The sequence below is a fragment of the Myotis davidii genome, unplaced genomic scaffold (assembly GCF_000327345.1).
Source record: "Myotis davidii unplaced genomic scaffold, ASM32734v1 scaffold438, whole genome shotgun sequence".
NCBI classification, from domain to species: domain Eukaryota; kingdom Metazoa; phylum Chordata; class Mammalia; order Chiroptera; family Vespertilionidae; genus Myotis; species Myotis davidii.
The window spans coordinates 2,672,781-2,685,879 of NW_006290031.1; the positions used below are offsets into that span (position 1 = coordinate 2,672,781).

The 13,099-nt window shown below is 35.0% G+C and overlaps 1 protein-coding gene across 12 annotated transcripts in view; it reads right to left on the reverse strand.

Annotated features, from left to right (window-relative positions):
• The window catches only part of LARP1B (La ribonucleoprotein domain family member 1B), a 90,855-nt gene that overhangs the window by 44,452 nt on the left and 33,304 nt on the right, over positions 1-13,099 (reverse strand). For 10 of the 12 annotated variants that reach the window (XM_015563318.1, XM_015563320.1, XM_015563317.1 and 7 more), the window contains 3 exons: positions 8,664-8,838; positions 2,968-3,140; positions 1,120-1,485 (listed from right to left, as the gene is read on the reverse strand). In XM_015563318.1, the coding sequence (XP_015418804.1) occupies positions 1,120-1,485; positions 2,968-3,140; positions 8,664-8,838 (714 nt within the window). Of the gene's footprint in view, positions 1-1,119; positions 1,486-2,967; positions 3,141-6,452; positions 6,532-7,067; positions 8,068-8,663; positions 8,839-13,099 lie in introns of those variants that run through there. The other 2 variants (XR_001513693.1, XM_006762816.2) reach the window with 2 other exon arrangements.

Below are 13,099 nucleotides of genomic sequence, written 5' to 3' on the forward strand. Positions count from 1 at the left end.
TTCTGCTGTTTGACCAATTTAATGGCAGAATAGATTCCTTTTAATAACTACCTATCCCATTAAAGTTCATACAAAAAATGCAGGTGGCCAGTTGACTACACTGGCAATCTCATATTTTACCTTAAGAATTGAGATAGGTATCAGAATAATATAAAGATAAAAATGAAATGAAATGAAATGAAATTAAAAGAAACAAGGTTTCAATAGCATCCCTAGCACCACAGTAATGACTGGAGAATGAAAAACAATCAGCCATTTTAATCTTCTACATCTGTCCACAAATAGTTCTACTATCACAGAGAATGCATCATAGATTAAGGTACAGGAGGCAACAAAAGTAACCCAGCTCAGAAGCCCCACTCTTATAGCTGTGGTGACCAAAGCCAGGTGAGGAATGAGCATGTAAACTAAGACTGTCCTTAACTTCAGGTTTTATTCCTTGAGAAAGGGCCTTATTATTTTCACCTAAGAAAAGCAAGGATTTTAGTCAAAGTGCTAAAATTTTCTTTGTAATTTAAGTATTTATTACACTGTAATTTTTTTCAGTGATCACATTGAGCCCCAAGCTCTGCTTTATTTTTTGGTTTTAATAATTATTTATTGTTGTAAGTATTACATATGTCCCTTTTCCCCACCTTACCGCCCTCCAGCCCACCCCTGCCTCCCATCTTCACCACCCTATTGTCTGTGTCCATGGGTTATGCATATATGCATATAAGGTCTTTGGGTGATTACCTCCCACCCACCTACCCTCCAAGATTCCGCACTCTGTTCCATGCTTCCATGTCTCTGGATCCACTCCACACATCAGTTTATTTTGTTACTTAGATTCCACATATGAGCGAGATCATGTGATTGTCTTTCTCTGACTTATTTCAGAGTGCTAATATTTTCTTTCTAATTTACGTATTCATTTCACTTGTAATTTTAATAAGATATTATTTCTCAGTTTGTGATTATCAGATATATTTCTTGGAAATTTTCAAATTAAATATAATTTCTTTAAATTTTTCTAAAATAAAGACCCATAAAATAAAATTTAAAATTTAGGAAAATATAAGCAACAACACACTGTCAAGCCATAGTATCAGCAGAAAGATGTTGGCCAGAAGCAATTACCTTTATGGCTGTGTGTGTGTTTTCATTTTCTTCCATCCACAGATCCTGTTCATAATAATATAAGCCATCGTTGATAACTTTAGCAAGTTCAGATGTAATTTTTGCCTGAGACATGTGGTTGCTTGTTCGATCTCCTCCAGGATGTTTTCTCATGTAAGGTGGTGTCTGAGTTACAATCAAAATCTTGTTTAAATCCTGGTCATCAATTTCATAATCTGAATCATTATCAGACCAATCAGTAAATGTGTTTTTTCGTTCTTCTACTTGTTCCATCTCTTCATCAAATAAGAAATCAAGTTCTTCTTGTTCTTGTTCATCTGGAGGATAGAGTTGAATTGATGCTTCTTCAGGTAGAGATGCTGATTCCTAAAAGAAGAAATTGGCATTTTATATAAAAACTTCTCTATCATTTTAAACAAATTACATAAGCAAACTGAAAGATAAACCATTATTTTTAAAAGAAATGTTTAAATGTGGAGATTTTAAATATGGAGAGAAAATGTGGCTCGTAGTATAAATATGGTAAATTTTTGTCAGTGAGTCCAGGACACTATTCTCCCTCTTAGGTTTGCTATGACAAATACAAAAAATAATCAGGATCTTTAGAAAATCATGTTTGGAAAAGCTTTGTTAGGTTTTTCAAACGCCCCCAAGGAAAAACAAAACAAACTCTTTTAATATTTAAATGTGCTACATTTAACTACTATTGCAAATTAAAAAGTTATCTTAGATCAGGATTTCTCAAACTTAGCACAAGTAGGATGTTTAGCAGCTTCCCTGGCCTCCACTCACAAGGTGCAGTAGTACTCCCCTAGTTGTAACCACCAAAAATGCCTCCAGGTAACTGCCAAATGCTCTCTGGTGAGGCAAAATATCAATACCTCCAGGTCCATCAGAGGAGATGGACCACTCATAAATCCTGCATGTTTCCTTTCTTCATGCTTTGATCTTAGGGATAAAGAGCGCTGTTCATAATAACCTTCAATATCATAGCTTTTTTATCCTTTTTACATCTGTGCCCAATTATTTTTAGTGAGCTTTTCCTTGTAAAGCTTATTTCCACTATTCGAATCATTTGAGTGGCACTGTTTACAAGTTCATTTTTAGTAAACTTTTTCAAGATAACTGCACATTCACATACTTATAAAAAAACAGAGATCTTAATATTCTTTATCCAGTTCCCCCCAATCTTGCAAAACTATAGTACAATATCAGAAACAAGGTACACACTGACATAACCTATCAATCTTATTCAGATTCCCCCAGTATTACTTGAACTCATTTGTGTTTGTGGTTTAGATCAGAGCAATTTTTATCATCTTTGAAAGTTCGTGCATCCAGCCACCAAATACAGTTCTACCACAGGGATCTCTCCTAATGTTTCCTAACCACACCATCCTCATTCCCACCAAGAAATCAATTATCTTTCCCTTTCCTCTTGTACATCACCAAAAGATAAAAAATTCTGATATTTACCCTTTACAAGTAGTTATTTGTATAAGAACTTTAAAAATAATTTACAAGGTTACAAATAATATAACAAGGTTATAAAATTAAAAATTTAGAATGTTAAAAAAATAATCTAGATTGTCAGCTTTTTAAAAATGGAAGTATTCAAATTTAAATTAGTCACAAGTAAAAAAGCCAAATCTTATTCAGAAAAGATAAATTTTAAAAGCTGACACCACATAACGTATTTTCAGCTAATGAGTAACCCACAGGTTTTTACTGAAGGCCATGGTTCCAATTTTTAAATTTATAAAAATGTTTCCTAATTTTATATATATATATCTCTGACAAACACTTCATTAAAATTTATCACAGTTCACTTGGTTTATAACAACTTACATTCAATTTCACTAGGGATGAACGATGTCTCTTTTTTTCTTCTATCCAAGGTTCTGAGTCCAAGTCAGGCAAACTGGTAGACAAAACTCTAGTCATTGCTTGGAGATTACTTGTTTCAGTACTTTTCTTTGTGTTCAGTGGACTTCCAATTCTTGGAGAATTGGGGGCAGACTCTAAAATTTTAAGTTAGTTCAGTAGTTAAAATAATAGTTTTATTACTTATAAAACATTTCTTTTTTTTCCTTGGGCTTTTTTTTCACAAAGCATGATAAATCAATCTCAATTATAACCTTTTCAATGATTTTCAAACCTGAAAAGTTTGTAAGATGTATTCAAGTGAAACCAATGAATAATAAGTGCAATGTCACCAACGCTTACGAAGTCCAAATTCATTAAAACTTCTCCAGAGTATCAACGAAAGTCACTAATTATGACAGCATATCTATTTGGGAATCAATTCTCTGTAAAATCTTATATTAAAATCTATTAATCATAATGAAATTAATAAATCTTAAAGCTATTAAGCCAGTTAAACTAAATACTTATTTTATTGTGGGCAAAAATCAGTCCTACATTGTTCTGCTAGGTTTTATACTAATACAGCCATCACTCCTACACTTTTCACATTTCCTTTGCTTGACAAGGTTTACCTAATGCAGTGTGCCTACTTAGCTCATACTGAATAAAAAGTAGAATGTCATATAAGTGCACTGCCCTGGCAATAACACTTAAGCACTTTATAACTCCATTGGAATTAAAAATGCCTTTCTCCACACTATCTTTTTTTTTAATCAAAGTATACTCATAAATAAAATCCAAACTGAGTCCTTCATAAATTCCTTTTCTAAAAGTTAAAGACTATTTAAGTTATAATGCAATATAAACTTGCTTTGGACAAAAAGTGTCTTAAAAACAAATTTATATTGCAGAATTCGAAGCATCATTATTTACCCCTCAAAAGCCAATTCCTTAGAAATTTTTTGAAAAGCTGAATATATTACATAGGGAAAACTGATATAAATGAACAATTTTCATTTTATTTGCTAAATTAAAATGCAAAGGCACATTTCAGGAATCTGAGTTTGAGAAGAATATTCCAAGATTTTAATTTCATCTACTACATACTATTGGTAAGTTTATCTTTTTGATGGACACATAGCTAGTTCCAGGAACCAACCATTAGATTACTATATTGCTTTAAAGATATGTTTTATATTTTTAAAATGCTCTAAATTGCACTGTCCAATAACAGCCACTAGCCATATGAAACTACTGAGCACTTGAAAGATGACTAATCATAATGTGCTTAGGATAAGTATAAACAAGCACCAGATTTCAAAGACATGGTACAAAAAAACCCCAAAAAAACAGATCCATAATTTTTATGCTAATGCTGTATTTAGCTATATTAAATTGTGGGGGGTTTTTTCCTTCATTTTAGAGGACGTTTATTAAAGCTGGGGATGTGAAACAAGAAATGGCTAGGGATATGAGCCTGGACTGGTCTGCTTTGCCTCACTAAAGTCAGAGAAAAGAGGGCTTTGGGGACATAGATACATTAATCGAATCCAGGACCTTTCAGTCTACAGGCTGACACTCTATCCAGAGCCAAACCGGCTAAGGTTGGCAAATATATTTCTATTGAATATTGATGCTAACTTCCTTAATTAATAGTATATAGGTGACCACTTGAGCCACAAAAGTAGTATGAGGAAAATACTAGTTTCGGGCTGTCCATATTATTCAAGTTATAGAGAACCCTATTTCTAATATTATGAATCATCTACGTTCATGGAGTTAATAAAGCTTTAAAAGTAGACACAAAACCACCACCCTAGAATGTGTGTGAGAATTAAGGAACTTAGCATTATGCACCTATTAGGAAAATCAGTTGCTACAATTTTTTTTAAAATATATTTTATTGATTTTTTACAGAGAGGAAGGGAGAGCGATAGTCAGAAACATCGATGAGAGAGAAACATCGATCAGCTGCCTCCTGCACACCCCCTACTGGGGATGTGCCTGCAACCCAGGTACATGCCCTTGACCGGAATCGAACCTGGGACCTTTCAGTCTGCAGGCCGACGCTCTATCCACTGAGCCAAACCGGTTTCGGCCAATTTTTTAACATAGATATTTAATCTTTAAACAACTACTTATACTTATTACATAATCATCTCTAAATGTTCAAGCTTGAATGTTTCTACCATGAAGTCAAGTGTTTTACTATATTAACAGCACATGTGCTTATAAATTAAATGACATTAAAATACCAAAGAAATTGGGTAGGACAGGAAAAATTTACTTTTTAAAGGGCGTTTACCTTATAATTAAGCTATACATATGCTTTGTGTGATTGTTTTCTTTTACAATGAAAAGATGTCAAACTATACGTGTGAAAATTTTAAAGGTTAATAGTAAAGCACTAATCTTCCAAGACCAAATGAATTTGAATATGGCTTGGATTACTTGACACTAAACTTAGACAAAAAATTAAATGCAGCCGAGACCGGTTTGGCTCAGTGGATGGAGCATCGGCCTGCGGACTGAAGGGTCCCGGGTTCGATTCCGGTCAAGGGCGTGTGCCTGGGTTGCGGGCACATCCCCGGTGGGGGATGTGCGGGAGGCGGCTGGTCGATGTTTCTCTCTCGTCGATGTTTCTGACTCTCTGTCTCTCTCCCTTCCTCTCTATAAAAAATCGATAAAATATGTTTAAAAAAAATTAAATGCATACTTTGACATTTATGGTTTCTAGTTTGTAAGAACTCAACAGAAAAAAAAAAGTATTGTTGCAGTTTTCAGTAATTGAAAATTGTCCATATAACTTTGGATAAATCACCATATACAGAGTGGGACAAAAACAGGTTTACAGTTGTGAGTTTATCTTTATTACATTATTTTATTATTTTCCATATGATCTCTAACCATACTTTTGCCCCACTGTATATATTTCATATTTACCTGTCACAATTCTTTTAAAAGATTTCTTTTTATTGATTTCAGAAAGAGAGGGATAGAAACAATGATAAGAATCATTGATCAGCTGCCTTCTGCACACTTCCTACTGGGGATCAAGCCTGCAGTCCAGGCATGTGCCCTGACAGGGAATAAAACCTTTACCTCCTGGCTCAGAGGTTCACAGTCAACCACTGAGCACAAGGCCAGGCTGTCATGACTTTTTTTTTTTCCACCCTGAATCACAGCAGTAATTACATAGATTGCTTTAAAAATGATAACATGCTTTATGTGTGGCACATTCAAGAATACTTCTGCAGATTAACTTTTCAAAAAAATCCCACAGCTTAGCAATCATTAAGGAAAATCTTATATATATTTTTAGGGCCAAATAGAAACAAACAAACAAAAAACAACACAAGATTGACAAATACCTGACCTCTCAATTTTGGTGAATGAAATTCTCTTACTATTGATAGCACAATACCATATCCATAGAACTGCAAAACCTAAATTTCAGAACACCTTACCATTCCCATAATCAACCTTTTCTGGTGCATTAAGGTCCTCTGTTCAGCAAAAAGGTCAATCCATGTTAGACAATTCAAGCTCCATAGAGGAAAAAATAGAAATTTTAATTTTTTAGTGAAAAGGACCAAAAATTTTTAATATTTTACCACACAAATCCCTTAGAAAACATAGTATCATGGGTTATGTTTTTGAAATTTAAGGTCTTCTCATTTGAGTAAAAAGGATATAGGTAAAAGTTTCACTATTTTTCTTTATGCATGGATACAGATAAACACAATCTAAATTTCCTATCCTTTATTCCCATTTCAAATTTTTGGTGCAGTACTCTCAACTGAATTTAGGAAACTAAGGCTTTCTTATCAAAGGAGAATTGTTAAGGCCAGAAATTTGGGCAGTCACAGGAAAAGACTGAATTTACACGATTATTCCTATGATTTAAAGTGAATCAGCATAACTCAAAACACATTCCATCTTTCTATAATGCCTTCATTATCCATCTGGTCTCTGATGTATAATGTAAAGAACCTACATTTTTTAACATTTTAAATGTACATTGACTTGTTTCAGGCGGTGTATGTGTGCATGTAAATGAGTATATTAAAAAAACACAAAAATTTACAAGACATTGTGATTTTATTCCTGTAATTTTATTAATAATGCATAAATCGCTTATGGACAGGCATCACCAACTTGACTAACCTATCTTAGCTACTCTGTGGAAGAAGTGTTTTCTATTTTATCTAACTCAACTAATGCCTGTTCATGAGCAGGTTAAAAATGTCATCTTGGACCCCACATTTACACAATATATTAATCTAACTTATACAGACAGCATATCTTTATTTTAAAAACCTTAAAAATGTTTCTTCAAATTTAAAACACTTGCCCAAGTTGCGTTCTAGGTTTAGAGACACAGAGGGCTGACAATCAAAGAAACAATAAATAAAATTATCTGTGAGACTGTCCATCAGTACTTTTTTGATGGCAGGTGCCTCACACTAGTGTATAAAAAATAAATTTTAAAGAGCGAAAAAAATACTTTCATTTCTTAAATTTCTTATCCCTTAGTGTCCACATTAATAAATCTTAAAGTCCATGTAAAATATGACAATATGTGAGATACAGTACACTATAAAAGAGGGGCAAATTAAATAGCAAAGGACCTAACAATCTGGGAAATGCCACTCAAGCCTCTCTACTTCTACTTTATTGATCTGGACACAAGTACATAAGTCTAAAAGGAAAAGACAGAATCTTGTAATATTTCCAGAATGAAAATTAACTTTCCCACCGTGAATAAAAAGTAGCACATGCAGCCCAGGTTATTTACACACAAATGGGCAGCTCCTATAAAAACAACAGCAGTCCTCTGGTCTGTCTCTCATCATCATCACCATCATCATCAAATAGGTGTTTATCTCCACTGTAGTGTTGACCCAACGTCCTCCACAAGGAGTTGGGAGTAGACATTCTTGCAAAGAAGTAACTCTGGTCGCTTTCATTTCTGCAGCACGATTTGTTCCAACATTTATAATGATATTTCAGTGAGTCACCTATTCCTCTGCATATTCCGATCAAATGACATCCAAGAGCATCAGAAGATCATCACCCTGACTGAAAAAAGTTTAAGCACACATATTTTTTCCCAAGAGGGAATGTCTTAAAAATGATCCAGGAAAAAGTCTTAACATTAAAGCAGTTTTTGGAAATTCTAAGTACCACCAATTCTTTAATCAATAATTATAATAACTTCATAAGAGAACCCCAATTATGCATTAGAATATAGGTAGGTCATCTCATCTTTTCAAGACAAGATTGGAAGTACAAGATTGCTAAGAAAATTAAATAAAGTCTTCCCCACTCTTGGGTATAAGACTTAGATACTAGAATCCTACTGGATTATTCCAAGTTTACAAGAAGAAAACTGCCACAATATATCTATAATCATTTAGCAAAATTAAGAGAAGTACAAACTCCACACGACAAAGTACACAAATAATTTAAGATAGAGCAGAGATTCATTCATAATTCTTAAAACCCTATTTAATTTATAGCTCGTGTGGGAGACAATTATGAGTAGAATTTAGAGCATCAAAGTCATTTAGTTATCTTTAATTTTCATACTAAAGCTAAATAAGCTTTAAAAAGATAGGCAAATTGCATCAAAAAGCCCAGAGTTATGCTGTTTGCTGTAGAAGAAAAGCTATTACCTGCATGTGAATAAAAGGCTTGGCCTGGTACAAACTCTGGGCAGTCAATCAGTTGAGAGAAGTCTGTTTGTGGCACTCTACGTGGAGGAGGGCCCGGAATTGGCCATTTTTCTGGTTCTATCTTTTTTCTCATTTTCTCATCCACAATTTCCACTTCTGTGCTATCTTTCAGTGCCTAGAAATAGGAATTTTGATTAAAGAACTTTCTTTCAAAAATTTTAATTGTACATCCTTACTTCCAATAACCTAAAAATTACTCCAATTTCATAGGTGAGGACACTGAAGTTCAAAGAAATAAAGTACAGCAATCCCCCTCCATCTGCAGTTTCACTTTCTGCAGTTTTAGTTACTTATGGCCCAAAATAGTAAATGAAAAATTCCAGAAATAAACAATACGTAAACTTTAAATTACACACTGTGTCCTGAGTAGCATGATGAAATCAAACACTGGAAGTGAATTTTCCCTTTGTCCAGCATAAGCACCCTATTAGTTACTTAGTAGCTATCTGCTACTAGTAGCTGTTACAGTATCACAGTGCTTGTGGCATGTCATCTTTAGTTTCTTTAATAATGGCCCCAAAGCACAAGAGTAGTGATGCTAGCAATTCGAATATACCAAAGAGAAACCACATTAAGTGCCTCCTTTAAGTGAAAAGGTATGTATGAATATGAAAAAATTTAGCACATGCAATACATATGGTTCTGTACTTTTTGCAGTTTCAGGCATCTGCTGCGGTTCTTGGATCATATCCCCAGAAAAAAAGGGGAGATTACAGTAACTTGATAAAGGGCACAGATTTTTTTCATATATATATATTTTTATTGATTTCAGAGAGGGAGAGAGGGAGAGAAACATCAATGATGAGAGAGAATCACTGATTGGCTGCCTCCTGCATGCCCTCTACTGGGGACAGAGCCCACAACCCGGGCATGTGCCCTTGATCAGAATCAAACTTGGGACCCTTCAGTCCACAAGTCTACACTCTATCCACTGAGCCAAACCGAATAGGACAGAAAGGGCACAGATTTATTATTCTATATAATAAGAGATGAACATGCTAGTTATCCATTACACCATAACATCACAACCAAATCTACAACTGGTGGAGACCTACAGGAGGGCGTGACAGCGAGCTACTCATGCATGGATTTGTGCACAGGACTACTAGTGAGTTAATAACAGGACTCAAATCATTTATATGCTCACCAATAAAAGTCTTAGCAATTAGGCTTTGGGGTTTCTCAAAAATAAATATGCTGTAATTTAAGAATAATATAAAACTAAAACTAAATTTCTTCAAAATAATTGATCAGAATTTTAACTAAAATTCAAAGGTATTCACCTTTTAGAAATAAAGAAAAATACAACTATGATAGAAAAATTCAACATATGTACTTATTAACTTTAAAAATTTTAAGTTACATTTTAGCTAAAGAACACATGTTTCACTTTAAGAATCTTATATTTGTATGCCTTTAATAATAGTACAGTACTTACTTCAAGTTCTATTTTTCATAACTGAACATTAAAATTAGTATTAAAAATTGTTTAAAAACAAACTTTTGATGGGAATCAGAATACACACTGAAAGAGGAGTCTGAAATTTGAAAGGAAATAAGAATACTATAGTAAAGGGTTTGAGTTGGTGATATATCTATTTTTCTAACAAACTTTCCTAGTTTTGTCCACTGAACACTTTATAAGCAATGACATCCCAGTAGCAAACCAGTATCCCCAGTATCCAGATCTTGCAACATGGATAAATTTTAAAAACTACAAATAAAAGAGTCAGGAGACAGAAGAACTTCATTTATACAACAACAGGCAGAGTCAATCCATTTATATTAATAGAATAAAACAGTATTTTTGGGAAATAGAAGAGGAAGATGGCTGCCAACGGGAAGGTAGACTACAAGATAGTGTGTGAGAGAATGAAAGGAGAGTGTATGGACGTATGGGGAATGTATATTTGTGGATGAAGGACAGCTATACTCCAAGGTACTGTTGGGTACTGCCTGACTGGGCAGCCTCCACTGCTGCTAAAATGTCTCTCGGAACGATCAGCTCTGCCGCATAGACCATGCCATCTTGAAGGAGAGAGTGGCTGTTACTGGAAACCTATACATCCCGGGACTCTACAACCACAACATCCAGGGTCCAGCTGCGAACCCAGAACACTGGATCTCAAGCAGCGCAAATACGCGGACTCAGATGAGCTCTGATCCTTCTCATGGGAAGGTCAGATTTCGCCTAGGGAAAGGTGAAGTCTGCAATCCAGGCTGGAGAAACCCACACAATGGGATCTGGAGGTTTGGGGGAAGTCTGAGCCCCACAAAATCCACAGCCACTGGGGCTAGTGTGATCCGTGAATGTGGACGGGGATCCGCAGGGCTACTGGCAGACGGGAACTCTAAAAGCAACCCATAGCTGGACTGGGCGCAAAAAAGGCAGCCTAAAATTTTGCCAGTGTGCTGGCTGTTTAGTGCCAGGAGAAAAAAAGACGTGCACAGAGATGTTCACAGAGTTGCATGCAGTGCAGGAGAGTAAAAGTCGCAAGTTCGCGCACTTACTCTGGCTTTTTTTTTCTCTTTAAATCCTTGTTTTTGGTTACTTAGCCCAGTACATAGGATCATGCAGTTGGGGACACTCTAAGAGACTGAAGGGGAAAGTTGTTTTGTGGAACCTGGGGATCAGAGTGGGGAATAATTATCAGAGAACAAACTCTGGGGCAGTCCATTCTCCCAAACCAGTATTAAGTGCGACAGGAAAAACAAAATCTAAATACTGGCTAGAGAGGATTTATAGCCCCAGAGGTCAATTCAGAAACACTGCCACCCAGGGGTTGAATCACAAATTGACTCTTGTGGAAACACAAATAAAGGAGTCTAAGAAACAAAGTAATACTGCCTGCTTGAAAATCAGGACTGTGGCTTACAACACAGAGAAGCAGTGGAACGCAGAGAACTTCAATAATGTCCTGACTACCTGACAGATAACAGGCATGTCAAACAAAACAGTAGAGGAAGTGAATGACCTTCACTACTGCACATTTTTATTTTTTCATCGTTTATTTAGGAAACTATATATTTTTTATTTTTTTCTCACTTACCTTTTTAATTATATTTTTATTCTGAATCAGTATTATTATTAGTACTATTTTACTTTTTGTTTAAGTGTCATTTTATTTTCTCTTTATTTTGGGATTAGTGTTCTACATTGTATTTTCATTTTTTCTATAGCATCATTTTACTCTATCTCAACTTCACCTGTATACCAACACTCTCTTCCTCACTTTTCCCCTTTTATTGTCTTGTTTCTCTTACTCTATTCCTGCTTTAGATTTTCCCTATTCCTTTTTGTACCGTTAAAAATTCACCCTCTAATTTCCGATTCCCTGCTGTAAGTCCATACATACCTCTCTTCTCTTTCTTCATTATCCAAATTTTTTTTTCTTCACTTTTTTGTGTGTGGTTTTTCTTGTCCTTTTTTTTTTTTGTTCTAAGTTTTTTTCTTTTATTTTCTTATGCCTTGCTTTCTCTGTCCTATTGTTGTTTGCTTGATTGCCGATTAGATTGGGTTTTTTGTGTGCTTATTTCCCTTTTTGTTTTTTGCTGTTTTTCCTCTCCTTGTTTGTTATTAGTTGTTGTTTGTAGTTTGCATTTCTCGGGATTAGTGGTTGTTCTATTGGAGTTTTCTCCTCATATAGTTTTTCCCGCTGTCTTTTTTATTCTCTTTCTTTTCTCTCTTACTTTTTTGCCTTTTCTCAATATCATTTTTGAGCTCCTTTTTTTTTTTCTTATCCCCTAATTCTCTTTTCCTGGTGGTCACCTTTATTTGGGATTATTAGTATTGTGAATACATTTGTGTTCAGTGCCTTGTGTGTTGTGCCTTGTTGTGTTGTATTTTGTGCTTTTAAATCAACACAGGAGAGAGAGAGAGCGCTACATAACTGGATACCCAGAGAAGAGAGATCATGGGGAGACAAAGAAGCCTGCATATGAAAGAAGGCATCACCAGAAAAGGAAGTAAATGAAATGGAGGCAAGCAATATTTCAGGGAAAGAATTCAGAGAAATGGTCATAAGGTGGCTGAAAAGAATGGAAGACAAATTCCACAATATGTGTAAGAACCAAGAGGAAATGAAGAAGAACCAAGAATAAATGAAAAATGACATCACTGCTTTAAAGAACTCAATGGAAAGCATCAACAGTAGACAAGAAGAAGCAGACTACCAAATCAGTGAGCTAGAAGACAAGGTAGGAAAAAATACCCAAGCAGAGCAGCATCTAGAGAAAAAACTTAAGAAACAGGAGGAGAGCCTAAGGCAGTGGTTCTCAATCTTCCTAATGGCCCTTTAAATACAGTTCCTCATGTTGTGGTGACCCAAACATAAAATTATTTTCGTTGCTAATTCATAACTGTAATGTTGCTCCAG